At 30.5% G+C, this 21,746-nt stretch overlaps 6 protein-coding genes across 9 annotated transcripts; 2 read left to right on the top strand and 4 right to left on the bottom strand.

Moving 5' to 3' along the window:
- Nucleotides 1–1,301: 1,301 nt before the first annotated feature.
- Nucleotides 1,302–2,588, bottom strand: LOC124491894 (uncharacterized). The gene is made up of 2 exons (XM_047054609.2): nucleotides 2,306–2,588; nucleotides 1,302–2,252 (listed from the first exon to the last, which is right to left on the bottom strand). Exon 2 carries the CDS (start codon nucleotides 2,127–2,129, stop codon nucleotides 1,302–1,304), a length of 828 nt encoding a protein of 275 aa, XP_046910565.2. The 5' UTR covers nucleotides 2,130–2,252; nucleotides 2,306–2,588.
- Nucleotides 2,589–2,645: 57 nt separating this feature from the next.
- LOC124491735 (uncharacterized) lies at nucleotides 2,646–3,593 on the bottom strand. The gene has a single exon (XM_047054428.2). The coding sequence runs from the start codon at nucleotides 3,510–3,512 to the stop codon at nucleotides 2,733–2,735; it is 780 nt and encodes a 259-aa protein (XP_046910384.1). The 5' UTR covers nucleotides 3,513–3,593; the 3' UTR covers nucleotides 2,646–2,732.
- A 244-nt stretch (nucleotides 3,594–3,837) lies between these two features.
- Nucleotides 3,838–13,927, top strand: LOC124491726 (uncharacterized). 4 transcript variants are annotated; one of them, XM_075729706.1, is made up of 9 exons: nucleotides 3,838–4,048; nucleotides 4,568–4,701; nucleotides 4,847–4,958; nucleotides 5,134–5,603; nucleotides 6,521–6,907; nucleotides 9,133–9,486; nucleotides 10,045–11,463; nucleotides 11,536–12,235; nucleotides 12,295–13,927. In XM_075729706.1, exons 2-9 carry the CDS (start codon nucleotides 4,608–4,610, stop codon nucleotides 12,998–13,000), a joined length of 4,242 nt encoding a protein of 1,413 aa, XP_075585821.1. In that variant the 5' UTR covers nucleotides 3,838–4,048; nucleotides 4,568–4,607; the 3' UTR covers nucleotides 13,001–13,927. The 4 variants fall into 4 exon arrangements, with proteins under 4 accessions (XP_075585821.1, XP_075585809.1, XP_075585816.1 ...); XM_075729694.1 differs by having other exon boundaries at nucleotides 4,123–4,701; XM_075729701.1 differs by having other exon boundaries at nucleotides 3,838–4,457.
- Nucleotides 13,928–14,075: 148 nt separating this feature from the next.
- LOC124492363 (uncharacterized) lies at nucleotides 14,076–16,145 on the bottom strand. Its single transcript, XM_047055234.2, has 3 exons — nucleotides 14,662–16,145; nucleotides 14,441–14,586; nucleotides 14,076–14,371 (listed from the first exon to the last, which is right to left on the bottom strand). The coding sequence occupies exons 1-3, from the start codon at nucleotides 15,353–15,355 to the stop codon at nucleotides 14,156–14,158; spliced, it is 1,056 nt and encodes a 351-aa protein (XP_046911190.1). The 5' UTR covers nucleotides 15,356–16,145; the 3' UTR covers nucleotides 14,076–14,155.
- Nucleotides 16,146–18,910: 2,765 nt separating this feature from the next.
- Nucleotides 18,911–20,281, top strand: wol (Dolichyl-phosphate beta-glucosyltransferase wollknaeuel). The gene has a single exon (XM_047055233.2). The coding sequence runs from the start codon at nucleotides 19,067–19,069 to the stop codon at nucleotides 20,174–20,176; it is 1,110 nt and encodes a 369-aa protein (XP_046911189.1). The 5' UTR covers nucleotides 18,911–19,066; the 3' UTR covers nucleotides 20,177–20,281.
- Nucleotides 20,206–21,547, bottom strand: mRpL46 (mitochondrial ribosomal protein L46). The gene is made up of 3 exons (XM_047055235.2): nucleotides 21,143–21,547; nucleotides 20,946–21,085; nucleotides 20,206–20,888 (listed from the first exon to the last, which is right to left on the bottom strand). Exons 1-3 carry the CDS (start codon nucleotides 21,454–21,456, stop codon nucleotides 20,299–20,301), a joined length of 1,044 nt encoding a protein of 347 aa, XP_046911191.2. The 5' UTR covers nucleotides 21,457–21,547; the 3' UTR covers nucleotides 20,206–20,298.
- Between the last annotated feature and the right edge of the window lie 199 nt (nucleotides 21,548–21,746).

Below are 21,746 nucleotides of genomic sequence, written 5' to 3'. Positions count from 1 at the left end.
ATTTTACCAAATATACAATTCTTTATTCTATCATTGGGACAGTATTTTTGCACTCAATTAAATTTTCATTTGCCCAAATTTAGGTTCATATTCAAATACCCGTACAGACAAACAAAGCGACCAACAACAATGGCAAAAGATAATAATGTTTACCACCATTGTTTCATATATTTGATACGCGGAAACCAAGAATGAAACGAAAATGAAATTATCAAAGAAATTTATCATCAAAAAAGCAGAAAATGAAAAAAAATTATAGCCTTTTTTTTCGTTGATCTTTGTATTTGAACAACAGAACAATGATAAAGTCGACAACATAATATTCTGACTATTGTACTGTGCAAAAAAAATGATGATCATCATCATCATTGGTATAACAGAAATGATTTTGAACGGACGCCTGGACAATGTCTTTTTTTTAATATTTTCATTTCATCTGATAAACAAGTCTGATATCATCCAACCAGCAACAACAACAACAACAAAAAAAACAAGATGACATCATTGTCAATGTTGGGCACAATTTATATTGATTATGTCAAGCGAAAAACCAATAACCGAGGCAGAAAACAACCATCACTATATGGCCATGATATCATTATGAATTCAACAACAACAACAACAACAAAAATCGACGCAAAGAATTTAAATTTTTCTTTTTGGTCAATTTGTTGTATTTCTTTTTCCATTTTAACTATAGATATGGGGACTAAATTCGAATTTTGAAATTTAAACACCAAAGAAAATGAGCCAACGAATAAAAAATTTTCAAATATTCACTCATCAATTGGATTTATGAGTTCAAAATGTTAGCCATGTTCACACATTCAAGGGGAAAAAGTCATATCATTTTGATAATATGAAATTTGGACGATAAAAATGTCCAATTAGTGAGGAAAAAAATTTTTGTAGATATGCATCTTCAGATGACCAAACTGGCAATGAACATTTTTTTCAATTAATAAATTGAATAATGAGCATGAAAAACAAAAACAACAACAAGTAAAAGAAAATGTTTTAATTATCATCATCATCTAATAATAATTGGAGATAATTTTGATCCATTTTAATTGCTTTATTTTTTTTTCTTGAAATGAAAAATTTTCCATTTTATTATTATTATCGAAAAATTTTAACTCGGGTTATAACACACACACACATGCATATATGCAAAATAAAAAAACATTAAAGCGAATAGAATTTTTCAAAGAGAAATAAAATTTTGATATTGAAAAATTTGAAAAAATGATAATTTCGTTCCATTTTTTTTCATTAAGAAATATTGTCATGAATTATTCGATCTAATATTGATAATAATGTTGTTGAAGTAATTTTTGTAATGATGTTAGAATCTGATAAAATTTTCTAAATGGTGAACGTTGACATTGTGATTGTCGAAATGTTTCTTCACAATCGGCCCAACCAAGTCCACGTAACATTGCCATTGTATTATTATCATCACTTGCAACGTTCAATTGATCAACGGCTAAACGAATATAAGTAGCCACACGAGGCCAATAACTATGGATATGTTGACCAATTTCACACATAGCACGCGATTTACATTCCTCTTCACGAATGTCCAGCAATTTAAATGAACGTTCCGGGACTGATCTTACAGAATTCGAAATAGTATCATAATCAATATTATTCAATGATTCTAGATCGATAAATGAAATTTTTGCATTCGGATCCATTTGCCATGGAGCAATCAATGAACTAGCATAAATAAATGTGGATACCAAATAGGAAACGATTTTTATGGCACCATAGATTATGATACTTGGTATGAATGTTATTGGATCGACCATACCATTACCGAAACCATTTTCTTTTGCCAATTTCTGTGCAGCCTGATACATTTCATTTGTTTGTGTTGTAAATTTTGTGACCATGTTCAACATTTCGATAGCCGAATTTATGGGCGAATCTTGCTGCTTCTGCTGCTGTTGTGATAATTGTTGTCGTTGTTGACGTGGCAGCCTGGCCGGCACTGGAACAGGATTTATTGACGAAATTTTTTCGATAACTTCTTGTTCAGCATTTGTCTCATTAGTTTCATTAGATGCACAAAGATTCGTCATTAATGTGACGATTAAAAAAATGAAAAACACAATCGAAAATTTCATTATTATCAATTTCGAAATTACCGAGCATCAATCAATGACAATGGCACAAAACGAAATGATCAACCAGACATGTTTGGTCATCGATTTAAATAAACTTTGTCCAAGGACCACCAACCAATCTATCTGAGTGACACACCTTTAATTCACCTTTAGTTCAAAATTTGGACCTAGCTTACATTTTTGGACCAGACAGAGACAAAGACCAAGATAAGACAATTGGAGCCAAATAGCAATTCATTTTTCTTTGAGAAAAAATCCTTTCAAAAATTCTTGATCGATGAATAACCTTCCATGAGAATGTATGGTGACCATCGTTGTGATCATCGATCAATGGCGCTATAGTGATACTATAGCTATGTGACATGTTTTATGGCTATGGATCGTCGTTGTCAATGGCAAATCAAGCTGACCAGCCATAAATGTTTGGCTACCTGTGGTTTGGAAAATAAATTTCATTTCAATTTTGATTGTGATCAATGGTGAATGAAGGAGAAAACGAGATAAGAACAAAAAATATATCGAAAAAAGTTGATTTATTTAGAGAAAAAAAGACAAAAAAAGAAAATGTTATTGAAGTAAATATTGTGTTTAGATTTTTTTTTATCATTTTGATCTAGGAATATAGTTAGTTTGCTGTTGTTGTTGATTTGTATAATATGGGTTAGCAAAATTTTGTGGAATAAAGGTAAATTGGGGATGAAAAAATGGTTGTGAAAAACCGTTTGGGATCCAGAAATTATTCATTGGATGCTGCTGCTGTTGTTGTTGTTGTTGATGTTGCTGTTGTTGTTGATGATGTTGACAATGTTGTTTGGCATTTTGCTGTTGACATTTTTTTTCAAATAACGATTCGTAATAAAAAATCAAAGATTTAAGCTCTTCAAGTGTATAGGCACGATGCTGTGTATTATAACGAATAGAATGTATTAATGAATCGAATTCAGCTGGTAATTTCGATAAGAGTAATTCTTGGATAATATTTTCATCGAATTGAATACCATACATTCTAAGATGTTCGATCATGGTGAAAAATTGCGTACAATAATCACGACTTTTACCCTTTTGACATTTCAAACGTATGAATGTAATAAATGTCGATTTAGAGCGTTCAAAATATCCGGTCAATTCGGTCCATAAGTGTTTTGCATTTCGTTCATTTCGAAATCGTTGTCGTAATGTACGATCCAAATGTTTGTATATGAATAATAATGCTTCGGCATTCATTTCTGATGGTAATGATGGATCATTTTCATTGCCCCAGACGACTTTATCTAAATCTTTTTCCATCAATCTAGTCATCATTAGAGTTCGCCATTGATTATAATTTGAGAAATTCAAAATGGGAATATCTTTTTGTTGATTATGATTCGTTTGCTGTTCCATGTTTTCAACTTGTTAAAACAAAGCAAGCTTAGTTTCAAATGATATAGAAAAATTAAAAGTGAATCACAAATTAATCACATTTTCAATAAATTGAGCAACTTTTCATGCCTGTCATATATGACGTCTATGGAAAAATACCAATGCAAAATTTTCATTAGGATATATTGAAACAAAATTAGTCATTTTTATTATGAATTGATTATTATTATAATTAATTAGTTACAAATGTTAATTGAAAAGTTTACAATCAATGATTGTTATATAATGAAATATAACTACGGAAAATTGAATTTTCTTAACGTAAAGGGCAAAATTCATCATCACCATCAGATCTGCCTCCTGGCGTTCGTCCTGGAGAATGTTGTTTCAATCGGAGACATATGATACAAATGACACCTATATATAAAAAGCTAATGTCATGGCAACGTGCCGACAACGTAAAATTGTTCGGTCCAAAATCTTCATCAATGGAATGGAGAAGAAAATGTCCTGTATAAATCACTATGGCAACACATTTGGATGGCATGAATTCCATGGTATGTGTAATGTGCAATCTAACAACCCAGTGAACAATAACAACAAAAAACCTTGTCTTTGGCAAACTAAATAGAAAACTACACTATCGCATTATGTTTCATCGGTTTATCCCAAATCAAACTAGAATTCAGGTCAATTTTCTAAATTCTGTACTGAAATTATTATTTACAAATACCACCCAAGAATATTTACATCATCATAATCATCATAAAAATCATAAATGTTTGACATCGTTACAGCCAAATGTTCATGTGTTTGTGTGTGCCATTAAACCATATCTATGTGAATGTTTCGAATAAAATATATCAGACATTATATTATCCGTGAAAGATAGAAGATATTATCAACATCATCATATCCGAGTCAATTTAGAAATTCTTTCTTTATCGTGTTCGCAATTCTGTATATGTAGATTATTTATTGTTGTCCATGGTCATGTTATAATAGCATCTCATCCTTTTTTTTTGTATCGTTCCTAAATATATGTGCGATATTTATCATGACGTTGATGATTCAAGAAAAATCCAGATAAACCGAACAAAACCGGGGTGATTGCTGATGACAACAAAAAATTCTATCCATAAGAATAATAGCTGTTCACGAATTATATTGAAAGAATTGAATATATTGCCATCCGATTTGGATACTGAAGGTATTACTGATGGTTTGACATCACAATTTTTTTTTCTCTGTTAGCGATTCTATTTTCATGATAACATTCTTACCAAAATATTTTGGATGTAATATTTATTCTCTCTTGTGGAATCATGCTATATGTGTTGTGTTTGTTAATATAGATGTAATATTTTACGCCAAATTAATTGGAATCGATCCAATATCCGAGCCGGAATTATTGTGGATAGCTCGAGCCGGATTGCTTTCATCATTACCATCTGGTTGGATTGCCGTGTACGTGATCAACTTTTTGTGATTTTCCATTTTTTTCTCTACTAGTCGTTGGCCACTATTTTTTCATTATATGAGAATCACCAATTTTATTGATTGATTAATCTTGTTTTATATTTTTTTATTCCATACCCTCTTTTGTATCCCACTCTCTTTTCTGGTATTATTTTAACAACAGTGAAGATCGAAAAGGTCGACTTTATTATTACGATCAGCAGAATAAAAAATCCAGCTGGGAACATCCAACCGATTCATATTATCGTACATTGGTTGTACGATATCGGAATTCCTATTCGGCTATTGTAACCAATGACAATCGTACACCAACATCATCATTATCATCTTTGGCTGCATTGGATACTATAGCTACTAATCCATCTTTCAACCAACACAATAACCAAAATCAAACAACAAGCATCAGCAGTGGAATTGCAACAATTACATCCAATTCAATCGAATCATCATCAATTTTGAATAAAAATCAAAATAGCAATCCTTATAACATAATGAGTGGGTTCGCCATCAATGATATCAATCGTGTTGGCCATTTTAGTTCAATTGCTAATTTGCATTTTTTCGACGACAACGAAGATGATGATGATGAAAATGAACTTGCAGAAGCTGATCAACCACAAGTCAACTCTATCCGTATGTATTCATAATGTTTGCCAAGAAAGCCAAACAAATAAACAAACAAACGAAAAAAAAAATCCATTACAGTGGTATCGATGTTCACGATGGCCAGTGCTAACACTGATAACGAATTTTGCTCGTTAACCAAGTTGCCACCGTATATACAAATGGCCACCACCCTTAATTTCGAATATTATCGGTGGTGGTCAATGACAAAAAAAACTGGTCATTGAAATAAAATAAAAAACCACACAGGTTCGATGGTTTGATTGCCTTCGAGCCATTTTCATGATCATCTTAATCATTATCAGACTTCACCCGGGGTTGTACGTTGTTCGGACGAAATGAACAATTTATCTGTAGGTTCTTGTATCAAATGTCATTTGAAGTACTAGAAAAGAAATATTTCAAACACACTAATTGCTTTGATCATTTAAAATTTTCAAGAAACAAAAAAAAACAAAAATTTAAATTTCAACTTATTCATTAGAATGTAGTCGAATGTTTACCACAAGAAAAACTGATCGTTATCTTTGTTTTTGTTTATTTGGTTGCAACTAATTTGATTTTTTTGCCGTATAAATTATTAAGTTAGAAACGAATGAATGTTGCAATTCGGAAAAAAATGTCCACCAAAAAACCACAAGTAACAATGATACCATCCAATGATTCGAAAGTTTTGAATGTCTTGTATGAATCGATTCCTCTTACGATTCGTGATGATGATCGATCGATCGATTATTTTATCGATCAAATTGATTGATTGGCTCTAGCTACTTGTACTTGGGCAATTGAAACAAAATTTTTTTTTTCGTTTGTTTGTTTGTTTGTTTGTACAATTTCCATTCTATTCTATCTAATCCTTTTTTTCTACTTGTCGATAATTGCCTTTGTTTGAATTTTAAAATTTGCATGTATATAAAACCAAACAGAAACAAACAAATCGACATCGATTACAGATAAATACAAGCCATCAGTGGATAATAATGATAATGGAAATCATGAATCGAAATCATCATCGTCATTAGAATCGGTTGAATTTGAAATTGAAAATATTGATGAAGAATTGATTGAAGAAGTTGATGATAATGATGATGTGGATGAAATTGTTGAAATTATTGATAGTATCGATGAAGTCGTTGATGAAACTGAACCAGAATATCATAAAAATCAACATTCAGATGATGATGATGAAAGCATAGCTTCATTGAAAGCAGTCGTATTAATGAGAAATTCCACAAATAACAATGAAGAACAAACATTGGAAACGAAATCAACAATAGCTAAAATCGAAACACCGGCAACATCTATGAAAAAAGGTAATTTTCCCATTTGAATTGATTTTCATTTCTTTTGTTTTGTTTGTTTATTTTGATTCTTATATTATTATTCGAAAATTTGATTGAGATTTACGGCCCGAATATAAATAGCATAAAATTGGAATCTTAATTTAACAGAAAAAAAGCGAAAATTTAAATTACACACTCTCGAATACGATAAAAAAAGAAACTGATCCATTTTGATGATGATGATGATGATGATGCCGGCACTGCAAAAAGTTTTGTTTTATTTTATTTATTTCATTGAGTTTGAGATTTACTTATTTTCACGCTGCTCTGTTTTGTTTTTGTTTTCTCAAGCATCATTATTTTCTGTGAATATCGTAAAAAAAAAATCCAAAATGCCATTGTTTTTTTTTGGTAGTGATGATGATGATGGTGATAGTAAAGGTATTTTTATTCACCATACAATAAACTATATATACGATACATGGATCTAGATGTGGAGCATTTTGGTATTATTCAAAATGAACCAGTTTTTTTTATCATGAATAAGAAAATGTTTTTCTATTTTTCTCATTGCTGTCTTTGTAATTGTCGTAAATCTTAATTATGTGTTCAAAGCTTTGAAATAGATGCCAACGTTAAAAGCTTGCTGAATTAAAGATTCTTGACTGACTTTTGATTTTATACATTAAATAATTCTAGTTTCGTTTCAGATGTGAATTTCTGTAAAGCTTTAATGATAACGAAGATGAGCAAAAAAAAAAAAAATAAACGAAAAATTTCATTCCAATTCGGAACGACACTTTATCTGTCCGAATCGAAATTCTAGCCAAAAGAATAAAAAAAAAATGCGTTCGCTCCATCTGTAACTGTCGACTGTAATATAAATCCAGAGATTCTTCAATGATTCTCATTGATGGTTTTTCAACATTTACCATAGTTACATTCTAGTATAAAATGTTTTGGCCAATTAGCCATCACCTCACATACACACACACACACACAATTTTTGGCGCCTAGACTTATTATTATTATATAATATGGATAGATGTTTCGCAGTAAAACTAATGACCAGATTGGACGACACGGAAAGAAGGAGAAGAAAAAGAAAAACGAATCTGTTCACAATTAACACCCATCATCAGGCAACAGAAAAAAAATTCAGAATCTGTATACACTATGGATACAGATACAAAAAAAAAGCTACAAAATAGTTTTTCTCATTCGAAATTATTGGTTGTTCAGGGGTATTATAAACGAAAATGACGATGGGCTATTTAGGCCCACTCTTTTCACAAAAGAATTATAGAAAAAAAAATACAACAACATCTATTAGTGATGATGATTTTATGTTTTCAATAGGGGGAAAGAAAATACTAGGGATTGTACTAACGCTAAATACCATGTAATAATAACATGACGAAAGTGGTTCCCAAAATAACAACAATCCGCCAGCCATCATCATCATCATCGGATTCTCATTGGGACCATCATCCATTCATTTATTTAGTTTGTTTGTCGATTCTTTCCAACAACAACAACAACAAAAAACTAACTGGTTTGATTTGTTTTTCAATCGTTTTCATGTGTATACGAATACTAGAATTTTGGTTTGTTCCAACCATGATTATGATGGTGATAATAAGTTAATAGCAAAAAAGAATTGACATTATTATTGTTAGGATACATATCTCTTGTCATTCTTAGTTCACCACTACCACCATCACCACTTATGACATAGATCATCATTTATTTATATCCCATCCATACATCCTCTTTTGGATTCATTCATTGTAATATAGTTATCATATGAACACAATATGAAATTTTGGAGAAAAATTACACAAACTAAGAAAAAGAGGAAGAAAAAAAGATTCAGGCCATTTGTGGAATAGCAAAAAAAAAATTGGCATTAACATTTCTTAAAATGTTCAAATAGTATCATTTTACCATTTTGGGTGAAAAAAAATCATTCATGATTTGCTATATTTGATGCTAATTGAATTTCCATTATTTTTTTTCATACCCACTATGTATTTGATACATATACAATTCGGTAATCAATCACACACACACACACACACACACATACGTTTTAAAAGAGAGTCTTGTTATATGAAACTATCCCTCGAGTTCCATTTAGATTTTTGTTATTAAGGTTGTCTGATTTTTTTTCTCTCATTATATCATTCTGTAATATAAAATATTGTGTAACTTTGATTTTGATATTTTTTCTCTTTTTTTTCGAATCCATAAAGATCTGGACGAAGACGGCGATGATGACGATATAATCTTCAGTGATTTGATGGAAAATTTGATACAAAAAGATGTATTCAATAATAGTAATGACCGTACAGGGAATCATGAACAACAACGAAAACGACCTCAATCAGCTCGACAACCATCATCATCAACAATAACTAAAACAACAATCACAGCAAAAACATCGATGAATGAAATTCTGTTGAATCAGCATCAGCCTGAATTATCATCAAATAAATCCAACATCAGCAACAATCGAACAATAATGGCACGTACCAATACAGCAACATCGTTAGAAGCTGTATTTGAAGAGGATGATGAAGATGGACCAACAGATGAACCACAAAATGGTAGGTTGTCATAATTCTTTGATACCATTCTCCCTCAGATTCAACATTCAACCACTATTTCATATATGGCTAATGGCAAATAAAAAACCACATTTGCACAAATGTACTGAATTCGAATCATCGTTCCCAAAATACAAACGCTGTTTTGTATTATCATAATAATAATTCTTCAATATACACCCCAATAGCAACCTACATTTGGAACAAGAAAAAAAATAGTTATTAATTATTACAATTAATCTTTATTAAATGGAAAAAAAGTTGTTTAGTTCGCCATTACGATCGAAGCTAGTTCAGTTTCAGGCAAGATCAAAACATGTAGTGAGCTTTACATACATTATCTAATAATTTTTTCCACTTTTCCTAGTGTGTTCGAGTACTTTTTTTTCATTTTCGAGGATTCCATTTTAATATCCTATTCTTGAAAAATTTTCTATGTATATAAAAACTATACATTGCAATGGTTTATGTTGCTGTTGATAATAAATTGCATTTTTTTTCTTTTTTTTCTACGTTTTCGTCGTTTGGTTGGTATTTTCGTTCGTAAACGACAAAAAGACGAATCTTTTTCCAACAACAACAACGACGATAACACGGATAACAGCAGAATCAAGAATTCTGATCAAATGAGTCAAATGGGATTCATCATCCAGCCAACGAAGCCAACAGCAACAACCAAATCGGAAAAAGGCGAAAATAGTCAAAAATACTTGAATGAAAAACCGAAAGATACCGATATTAAAGCAGCCACTAAGGCAATATTATTAGATGGCGTGGAACAACAACAGAAACAACGGCAACAAATTAATGATGAACATCAATCATTGAATGGCATGAATGAAATAACCAATCTAAGCGACGAACGGTGGGATCAAGATGATGGTGAATATTCCGTAGTTAATGACGACGAAAAAGTTTTCGAAGATGATAATTATGAAGAAGAAGAATTTGAATCCGAATCAAATTCCATCCAACAACGGCAAACAGAATTGAAAAATAATAGCATTCAATATAGTGATAATAGTAATGATAGGATTCATTTGGATGTTGATAATGAATTCCAGCAACAATTTCAAACAATCACTGAACAAATGCAAATGGATATTGCAAATTTACGTGAAAATTTACGAAAAGAATTGAATGAAAGTAAAGAATTGTTGAGAAAACAAATGGATAATGAAATTCTTTCCATGAATAAACGAATGGATATGATTCACATTGAACATAACGATGAGCAAGTAAAATTATCCCGTAAAATTGATGGGCTCAATTTGTCATTCGATTCGATTCGAAAACAGCAACAACAACAAACGAATATAGCTGAAGAAATGGGTAACAAAATATTCACAAAAAAAGTAAATTCAATGATGAATGAAGTGAATGAAAATCTATCCGAACAATTGCATAGAATCAGTGCTAATCTAGATAAAACAATTACGAATGAAATCGAAAAAGTTTCCGAACAGATTGAAAAAAAGTTGTTGACCAAACAAGAACAAACGTTAAGGCAGGAGTTATCACTTCGAATATCTGAATCATTGAAACAATACGAAAATCAAATGAGTGAAACGAATCATAGATTATCATGGGATCGAATACGAGATGAATTTCATCCGTTCATTGACCAATGTCGATTAATGGCCAACCAAAATCAGAAAAGTGTTGAAACTTTACGATCAATGATTGAACAGGATCGAAACTTTGCTAAAGAAAACTTTCATCGAATCGATACGAATATTGCTCATTTATTGAAAAAAGATAAAGAGAATTCAAGTGTGACTGTTTCGATGAATCGATCGTCGTCCGATCACCATCAGCATCGACAACAAATACATGATATGATCGATGAGGAAAGAGAATCATTGATGAAACGATTGAATGAATTGGATGAGAAAATTGAATCATTTATGCAACAGATCGATTCGAAATTGAATCAATTCGAAAAAACTATTCATCAATATCAACAATCATCTAGAGGTAATTCTATTCAGGGATATTTATTTTATTTCATTTCTTTTTAATCAAAATTCTGATTTTTATAATCGTTAGATTCGGATATTTCTCGGCAACAATCGATGAATAATAATGATAATAAAGTGCTGAGTGATTCAAAGAATTCCAATGTAGAAAAACTTTCAACCGTGATTATGTCTGAAGAAAATTACCGTAATGATAATGATCATCATAATCATTCAGGAATTTTTCCAACAACTTTGTGCAAAGAAAATTCGAATTCAAAAATAATAAAAGTCTATCAAAATAATGATGATGATGATTATAATCATTTGGTTCAAAATGATAATGTTAATGAAACAACTTTGATCAATTACAACAACAATCATCATCATAATGCTACTGATGGCTCAAAACAAATTCCAACAACCCGAACAGATAATGATAATAATTGTGATGGCGACTATGGAACATTACCATTGACGAAAATTGTGAATAAAACTGCTAATGAAAAACATTTACAGCTTTTAGAACAGTGTAGCAATTTGAAAGATTTTTTGCAAGAATTTTATGTGATGAAAGTTGATGAAAATTGTATCGAAAAGAAAAAATCTGCCAAATCCAATATAGTTCAGCCAATAAAAATAAGGACAAAAGACTACGGCGGTGTTCGACGTAATAAACGACGTGATCAGCGATCAAAATTTGTTCATCGAAATATTAGGCGAAAATCTTCAGATGATGGCAGCGAATCACTGAGTAGATCGACGACTATCGAATCGAAACCTAGATATCAGTAAGTCCAATGATTGATTATTAGATTTAGGTAAATTTTTTTCTTTTCTGTAATTTTAGATCAGTGTCGACGCCAAATTCAAACTCATCATTACAGTTATCGTCATCATCAATATCATCAAAAGGTCACGATAATCATCCACATCGAACTGAAAGTCGAAATCATAATCATCATCATCATCGACATGGATATAGCCATGGTAAACATTTTATAGATACATCCATACGTCCAAATGAAACGATGATGAATCATCGAAATCATCGATCATATTCAAATTCACCTATAAAATTCAATTCAAAATATATCAATAATAATAATAATAAACAAGCTCAACATCGTGTTCGTATTGCAACAAATTCATTGATATCGATGATCAAACAGACTACTAATCAATTAAAGCAAGAATTGAATAATTTGGATATGCTTGGTGGTCGGTATGATGATGGTGATGATGATTTGCATGCCATGATACGAACATCATCATCAGTCAATCATGTTGATGATGATGATGATGATTTGTGGTTAAGAACACTGCCATTATCAGCATCATCATTATATGGGCAAACAAATCGAATTTTGGAAAATAACTTTAAATCGACTAGTGACATGTTCAAATTGACCGCAAGGGATGATCAACAGCAACAAAAACAACAACATGAAGATCAATTGCTAATGTTACGAATGAAATCGATTCGTAATTCAGTCAATGATCGATTGATGAAGATTTCAACTGCTATTGAACAGCAAAAAATTACACAAATTTAAAAACATACAAGGAAGAAGACGAAAAAAATCAATCAAATTGCTTCCTTAAACGTCGTCATTGAATTCAATTTGAAATTCCATTGAAATGACCAGATTCTTTTTGACTATCTAGGCGGAAAATTTAATTCTTTGATAGTGTTTGTATTTTTATTGGTAAAGGAAATTTATTATGGCCATATAGAATCATGTAATTCACTAATAGCAAACATCTCCGGTTAGTCAATTAAAATTCTTTTGAAATTCTAATAAATGAATGAATAAACGGATGATGAATTCATGGGTGAAGACAGCAATTGGGAAAAATAAGAAGAAAAACAAATATCCTTGGAAATTCGGATACTTTCATTTATTGGTTCCGTCTGCGGGGAATTTTAAAACGGTGCAAACATTTACCGAATACAAAATGTTTTCTTTTTTCATTCTTGAATTCACTCTTCCTTTTTATGCATTTGAATTCAAAATGAATGAATGACAAACAAAAAAATCTAATTAGAAAAATACGACTGGGTTCAAGTCAAGAAACTTTTTTGGAATTTTCTTAAATTTTTTTTTTCAAACAAATGCAAAAAAATCCACAGCTTTTTCTTTCATAAAAGAATAGTCTGGATTTTTTGGAAATATAAAAATGAAGATAAACTTTTTATTCCTTCTAAATACGAACACATTTTATTTTATATTTTTTTGTGATAAATTTGCAGTCATTTATTATTATACGTTATGTCTATTAAAAACGAAAGAAGAAAATATGGCCTTTAAACATTCTTGTCTGGTGAGATTTGAAACAAAGAAAAGTTCCTATACACACAAATACACTGTTCTTGATTCATTTGGAGCATATTTCTCACAACTTTTTTTTCTTCCATTTCTTTCTTTATTCGCGAAAAAAAGTTTAATTAATTTTAAAAGTAAATAAATTTTTGTTGTTCCTTTGAATTCTGTGTGGCTGTTTATATTGACGAAATGATATTCGAAATTGAAACGCTGCTTTTACTCCCATCTAATGACTAATCATCGAAAAACGAGTTATAGTTCTCATCACAAGATGGCGACATGACGTTTTTCAAAAAAAAAAAAATTAATTTTAACCAATTTTTATAATTTTCTCAAAAAAAAGTTGTAATAATTTTTTAAATTCCTATATCAAATTCTTTTCAATCAAATTTTCACTTCATCAACAATAGATGGCTGAATATCGGCAATAGAATCGCTGATGTTGGTATCATCATCGGCGTTCGAAATGGGAGAACTGGAATCAGTCTGAATTCTTTGTCGACAATAATAACCAAGTTGTGTACATTTCTGACATAAATGTTGTGGATGTTCTTTGCTTTGATCACTAACATCTAGACCATCTGGTTTATCCAAGGGACGCTATTAAAAATACATAAAAAAAAATTTTGAAAATTTAATTCAAAGAAATCTATAAATTCAAAGACCAACCTGTTTATGTGGATATACCATTATTCGACAACGTACACACATTTGTCCACTATTTGCCCATGAATTACCTGACATCCATTTACGATGACAAGATGGACATTTGAATTCTCCAAAACATCGTTTCTTGCCTTGATATGGTGTCAATCCTGGAATTAAATACAAAAAAAAAAATCAATTTTACTTTTATGCTCAAAACGAAAATAATATCCCAATTTATTGACCATCGATTTTTCCAGTTAATGATGATAAATCAATTATTGGTGGTTGTGATGTAGCAGCAGTAGGCATTGTTGTTGTAGTCGTCGGTTGTGTTGTCAAACCGAATGTTTGTGGTGATTCATGTAACAAACTTGTCTGATGGTGATGATGATGATGATGATGTGCATTCAGATGATCTGTTAATAACTTCGGTGTATGATCCAATAATTGATCCAATGATATTTGAGATAAATCAACAATTGTAGGATGGCCCGATGTATGCGATGGCTGAAGTGATGATTGCTGTGTTGCTGCAATCGATGTTGGATACAATTGTGCCGTCTGTAACGGAAATGTTGATATTGTTGTCGATGGTGTTGATGGTGATGAATCGGCTGTTGGTGATAGAAAAATTGTTGCTGGATTATATGGATGAGGATGTGATGAAGCAGCTGCAGCAGCAGCTGATGCTGCTACTGCTGCCGCTATAAATGATGATGTTGGATCAGTAGATTGTGTATGTAGATATGGATGATGATGTATACCCGGAACAATTTGATTCATAATTGTCATATGTTGTTGTTGTTGTGTGGATGATTGCTGTATCGATGTCGATGTTACCGGTGGATAAGAATGAAAAGGATGTTGAAGATGTTGATGATGATGATGATGAAGATGATGATTGACATTTGTATTCTGATCTTCGGTGGTATTCATTTGATTTTTAATGATTGACAATGAAAATTGAAAAAATGCTATTAATTTTTTTCACAATTTTGTCATTAAACTCATTATAATAAAACAGACACAAAAAAATTGCCGTTTACGTAAGGATTAATATCTAACTAATAAATCAAAAAATAATTCTTGCTAGAAAAGAAAAAAATGTCACATACATGAATGTAAACAAGAAAAAAAAATTTTTTTGATGGCCAAAATAAACAACAACAAAAAAAAAAATTAAAAAAACAAACAGACAAAAAAAACTGAATTTTTTTTCTTCTATATCACAGACGATTCTGAAAAAAAACTATAGTGTATTATAACGTTCGTGGATGCCGTCAACATATTTATAAATGTTCAAATTATTGACGATGGTGGTGATGGTGGTGGTGGTGGTGGTGGTGGTGATGATGATGATGGTCGTCGTCTGTCACAGACATATCGTCAAAATCATCATCGTATGGTTGACATATTTCAAAGACGGTTATTGTTTCCCATTTGACGATTAAATGAATGATGATGATGATGATTATGATTATGATAATCCGTTAAAGCCGTTTGGATCAAACCGGATAAAAAAAAATGAAACTCATATTTAGAATTTCAAATACACACATGAACGTTGATTTATTTCGCAAATTATATTGGTTTTTTTTTGCAATAAAAAATCATCATTCACAATTTAATTCAAGAGAAAAAAACAACAATTTCAATTTCTTTGTTGTCTGCTTACCAATCCATTTCCATCATCATCATCATCACGATGATGAACATCTTAGATGAATGAAACTTTGTGCTATATTGTATAGACATGAAGATTATTATCCTTCTTTTACTCTCGTATATCATGATGATGAAAACATCGACAACGAATTTTGTTTTCTATGCTTTTTTTCGCTTTAATACATTGCCATCATTTCTACAACCATATGGATCTCTTTTTCTTGTTCTTCTTCGATTTTATTATATCCGCCATTTATAATTGTAAGCGGTAAATCGAAAGTTGGAGAAAATTTTTCTTTTTATTCATCTACCACCACAATGATGATGATGATGATGATGATGATGGTGATAAAACAACAATCTTTTCCATCAATGCAATGATGCAAGGATATAAGGATTTGTTTCATTTTTTTTCCTGTATCTAAATCTAAATTTTCATCATCATCATCATCGAATATTGTTGTTGGTTTGGTGATGATAATGATTGTCAATCATGATGAAGAGAAAGTGAAGATGTTGTGGTTATGTTTGATATTGAGAAATTTTTAATGATGTAAAAAAAAAAATTTCTCTTTTGTTAATGATACGAAATAAAAAGTTTCAACTATTATTGTTGTTTATTCTTTTCAATTCTTTAAGTAAATTTTTATTTCATTTAACCATATCCATACTACCATCATCCTGATGATGATGATGATGATGATGATAATGATAATTATTCATATAGAGAGTGAAAGGGCATAGAAAATTTACATTTAGCATTGCATTCATTTTCAATGGATCATTTCTGTTTTTGTCATTTCAAACTTTAGAAAATGTTGATACTAATGATCATGATGATCACCTATAGTGCGATATCATTATTTTCGTCATCATTGTTATTGACATTTCAATCTATGATGTAAAAATATCCGTTTTCGCAATCATTGATCCAAACAGATGATGATTTATTGTTTGTATATTCATGTGATTTTTTTGTTGTTCCAAACATTTTTTTTCAGTACCATCATCAACCATAAGTTTTTTTCGTTTGATTGTTCTCGAATTTTTTTTCCATTCATATTGCTATTTTTATACAAAATGAAAATGATTAATGAATATGAAATGATTGGCTGTATTATGTGTTTATTCTGAATGCTGATGATTATGATGAAAACTTTCTTGAAAATAGCAAACAGAATCTGTCAATCAATCAATTTGATTTCAGCTGAAAAGAACATCAATAAGAAAAACAGATGAAAATCAGGAAAAATAAAAGTTTATTCAATCATCATCATTAAAAATTCTTTATTTTTTTTTCAAATGAAATAATAATTTTAATAGTTTCAAAGAATTGGCTGAAAATAGAATCCAGAATCTAGTCACTTATAGTTTACTTGGATTCATCGTTCATTCTATTGTTATATTCATGATCTCAATATATTGTTCATTTTTTTGGCTTGATTTATTCATTCATTTATTTAACGAAATTTAAAAATTCTTTATTCACCTAGTAATTTATCATCATCTTGATGAACATTCTTTTTTTTTATTCATTGTTGTCGTTTCTTTGTTGATGATGATGATGATGATGATGATAATGGCTGATTCGACATTTTTATTTCTTAAGTATATTGAGATTCAAAAGAACTTGTTGGGTTTTCATTGTCGATTTCAGAGTGTTTTTTATTGTTTTTTTTTATATCATCCATTAGCCAAGTTTTTTTTATCATCCATTAAAAATTTTTTGCATGTGTGTGTGTGTGTGTGTATGTGTGGTATCAGTTTCATCATTAAAGAATCAAGTGAACAGAGAAAGATACATAAAGAACACTATTATTAGCCATTCATATTAGAATTCTTTCAATGTAGAACATGAAAAAAATTTGTCATTCATGAATCAACATTTCCTTCTTTTTGAATAATCAAGTCTCTTAATCATTTTTTTTTTTACTTACACCATAAACCAACCAATGATGAAATCTAGAATCTGGATGGATGTAAAATTGAACAAATACATTATGATGATCATCATCATCATCATCATCGTCATCAGACACACACAATGTCTCGTCATCAACTTTGTCACTTATATATATACACACACACACAGAAATACATTTGTCGGTAATGGTTGAAATGAATTGTAATGAACAATTAGTTATGAGAAAAAAAAAGAAATGGAAAATGTACATTATTATTTTCGACCTCCATCAAAGCTTTCATTAAGTTGTTGTTGTTGTTGTTGTTATTTTTTTCTGGTAAAATCCAAAAAAAAAGAATCCGGAAAATCTGGATTTAATTTAATTTTTTTCTTTTTTTTTCGTCATCATTTGGACATTCATTGCTGATGAATAGATGATAAATTATTATTTTTATCTCAATATACAAAAGTTACAAGTTATATCGATTAAAAAAAACCTAATAACATTATTCATTTGATTATGGTTATCCATTTAATGGAGCATTTAATTTTGTTTTACCATTCATAAACTACTTTGAAATTTTTTTTTCTTTGTTTTGTTTGTTTGCACTTGCATGTGGTTGTTGTATTGCTATATTTAGAATTCTCAGGAATTCTATTGTCTAGATGAAATTGAAAACAAAAGCCTATGGATGTTCGTTCAGGAAACAAACAAACAGAAAAAAAACAAGCTTTCCATCTTTCGTCTTCAACAAAATGATTGATTGCTGTTAAAAATTCAAAATTCAAAATTTTTGCCACATATTTCATCAACAGATGGCGCCGTTTTGTTGTTTTGATTTTTTTTTGTTTACCATTGACGACCAATAGATGGTAATGTCGGTTCACCCGTATATCGAAAAAAAAAATCCTGGTTTGATGTTGATATATATATCATCACTGCTGACAAAAATATTGTGTACACGTGTCTCAATTTTTTTTTTGGTATCAAGAATTCCAGAATTTTATTTTTTTAAACGAAATTATGTAAAGTTTGACTATTGTTTTAATAATCTCATTAAATCAATAACAGGAAAGATATGTCGTGCATTTTTCATCAAATTTTTACGTTCAATAATCTGATAGCTTTGTTTGTGATTATAATTCTTTCTGTTTTATTCATTTCGATATTGATTCGTTTGACAACAAGCCCATATCCACGAATTATAATTCATAAAGATGAACGATATTATCTGGATCCGATTTCTGGTGAACGTCATCCGTTGCCACAATTGGGAACAATATTTTTGAGCAAAAAACATTCAGTCACTTATCAGGATATTCAACCATCAACCCTTTACCTATCGGTGATTGTACCAGCATATAATGAACAGAATCGCCTGCCAACAATGTTGGATGAAGCGATCGATTATCTGGAACAACAATCATATAAATATGAGATAATCATTGTTGATGATGGAAGTCGTGATAAAACCACACAAATAGCATTGGGTTATGTACAAAAATATGGTACGGAAAAAATTCGTGTCATAACATTGGTGAAAAATCGTGGCAAAGGTGGTGCAATTCGAATCGGTATTCTAGCTGCACGTGGAGAATATTGTCTTTTTGCTGATGCCGATGGAGCGACGAAATTTTCCGAATTGGGAAAATTGAATCAATTCATTCAGGAAAGACGAAAATCATACAGTAAAACTGAACTTATTTGTATAGAGAAAAATTTTGGCAACGGATTTGATGCTCAAATGTTTCCAATTGCAATCGGATCTCGTGCTCATCTGGAACAGGAATCAATAGCACAACGATCATTATTTCGAACGATTCTAATGTGGGGTTTTCATTTTATCGTATGGTTATTGACAGTGAAATCTGCACATGATACTCAATGTGGATTTAAAATGTTTCCACGTACAATAGCACAAATTCTATTCACACATACACATATTGAACGATGGGCTTTTGATGTTGAATTACTTTTATTGGCCGAACGATTACGTTTACCAATCGGTGAAATACCAGTCGAATGGACCGAAATTGAAGGATCGAAAATTGTACCGGTATTTTCTTGGTTACAAATGGGTATCGATGTTTCATTGATTTTTTGGAATTATACAATCGGTGCATATCGTTATCCCAAAGCACCATTTGAAAAAATCTATGGTATCATGATACAACAGCAATTATTATGATCGAAGAAAAGAAAAATATTCGAATGTCATTTTGTATAGATAAAAATTCTATCTTTAATCAATGGAAAAAAATGAGAAAAACAAATAAACTTTTATTTATATAAATAATTTTTTTTTCAAATTCAATTCGAAGCTTCGATTCTATCTAATCGTTTCGTCAGTCTATTTATATTTCTATGTTTTGTTGATTTCATCATTGTTTCAATATTGATTAATTCATCCGGATAGATTGTTGATCCAAATTGTTTCCAATATTGCTTAGGCATTCTTTGATAAAGTTCATTTCGTGTTAACCAATTATAATCTAGATAGTTTTCAACTTTTAGAATTCGATCGCCAAATGTTTCATCTTGAATCGCTGAATGTTTGCCTTCTTCATTGACATCTAGCTGACATTTGAATAGAAATATTCGTGAACCTAATTTTTGTCGATCATCAACCACTTGTCTAGGATATCTATAACTATAAAAAGCCGATGGACAATTTCCAAAAAATTTTACAATGACACTGGGAGATTTATCTTTTTTAGATGGAAAACAATTTTCCAATACACGTTCGGCAGTTTGTCGTAATGATTTATCCATGTTGGCCTGATATTGTTCCTGTGGAAAAAGCCAATGTTCATCAGAGCCAAATTTTGTTTTGATCACCAAATAAAGATGTTTATCCAATGATCTATCAATGGATTTTTCATTATTGGATAAATCAGCTTCTATACAATAGAATAAAAACAGAATGAAACTAATTTTTGAAAATCAAATTAACTCACTTGTTACAGATTTGCCAAATTTAAATTGTTTCATTTCTTCAATCGAAGCTTCTTCGAAATCTTGAGCTGTTTGTTTGGCTGCTTCTTCCAAATCTTTTTCATCAACATTTACGCCGGATGCAATCCGTTCGGCACGACGTCTAATAAACAAATATATGTCAATTTCAGATCAATGTTACAGATTAATTGGCACTTACAAATCTTCGAAATGTCTCATTTCGTGATCAGAATAAAGACTATTAGCGAGTTCAAATTTGTTGAACATATTCTGTGTCCTTTTTTCAAGCCAATTCAATTCAGGCACAATCAATGGACATCGTTGAAGACAGATGCCAGCAAATAAATCCCATTGTGATGGATTATTACTAGATATAGATCGATAGAAAATTTGTTGACAAAATCGATTCACGCGAATACATTGAATCAATGCAACACGTTGTAAAGACATGATTTTTATGTCCAAAAATCGGAAAAATTTTAGTAGAAAAAAATTATAAAAAAGTAAACACATGATTCTGTCACTATTTTTCTTCAACGATGTCTATGGAGTCAAAATAGACGCCGGTAAAATTTTATTTTTTTTTCTTCATCGATATTTTTATTCCACATTTTTTCCGATAAATTAGCAATAATTTTTTCTGACAAAAGTTCAATATTCAATCAAGCGTTCATGATTATAAATGAATGAGCTTATTATTGGTAAAAATTATGATCACAACATGAAAATGAATAATTGGAAAAATTGCCAAAAAAAAAAACAAAAATAACGTCTTCTTTTTCTAATTCTATTTTCAAAGTTTA

Source organism: Dermatophagoides farinae, chromosome 1 (genome assembly GCF_024713945.1).
Source record: "Dermatophagoides farinae isolate YC_2012a chromosome 1, ASM2471394v1, whole genome shotgun sequence".
In the NCBI taxonomy this organism is placed as follows: Eukaryota; Metazoa; Arthropoda; class Arachnida; order Sarcoptiformes; family Pyroglyphidae; genus Dermatophagoides; species Dermatophagoides farinae.
The sequence above is the reverse complement of the archived record's forward strand: the minus strand, read 5'-3'. Positions and strand labels throughout refer to the sequence as shown.

Coding starts and splice junctions, on each gene's coding strand:
- LOC124491894 (XM_047054609.2), bottom strand. CDS start 2,129: ATGAAATTTTCGATTGTGTTTTTCATTTTTTTAATCGTCACATTAATG.
- LOC124491735 (XM_047054428.2), bottom strand. CDS start 3,512: ATGGAACAGCAAACGAATCATAATCAACAAAAAGATATTCCCATTTTG.
- LOC124491726 (XM_075729706.1), top strand. CDS start 4,608: ATGACAACAAAAAATTCTATCCATAAGAATAATAGCTGTTCACGAATT. Junction 6,908..9,132: donor GGCAACATCTATGAAAAAAG/GTAATTTTCCCA, acceptor GAATCCATAAAG/ATCTGGACGAAGACGGCGAT. Junction 9,487..10,044: donor AACAGATGAACCACAAAATG/GTAGGTTGTCAT, acceptor AACGACAAAAAG/ACGAATCTTTTTCCAACAAC.
- LOC124492363 (XM_047055234.2), bottom strand. CDS start 15,355: ATGAATACCACCGAAGATCAGAATACAAATGTCAATCATCATCTTCAT. Junction 14,587..14,661: donor ATTAACTGGAAAAATCGATG/GTCAATAAATTG, acceptor ATTTAATTCCAG/GATTGACACCATATCAAGGC. Junction 14,372..14,440: donor TGGTATATCCACATAAACAG/GTTGGTCTTTGA, acceptor TATTTTTAATAG/CGTCCCTTGGATAAACCAGA.
- wol (XM_047055233.2), top strand. CDS start 19,067: ATGTCGTGCATTTTTCATCAAATTTTTACGTTCAATAATCTGATAGCT.
- mRpL46 (XM_047055235.2), bottom strand. CDS start 21,456: ATGTGTTTACTTTTTTATAATTTTTTTCTACTAAAATTTTTCCGATTT. Junction 21,086..21,142: donor ATGAGACATTTCGAAGATTT/GTAAGTGCCAAT, acceptor TTTGTTTATTAG/ACGTCGTGCCGAACGGATTG. Junction 20,889..20,945: donor ATTTGGCAAATCTGTAACAA/GTGAGTTAATTT, acceptor TCTATTGTATAG/AAGCTGATTTATCCAATAAT.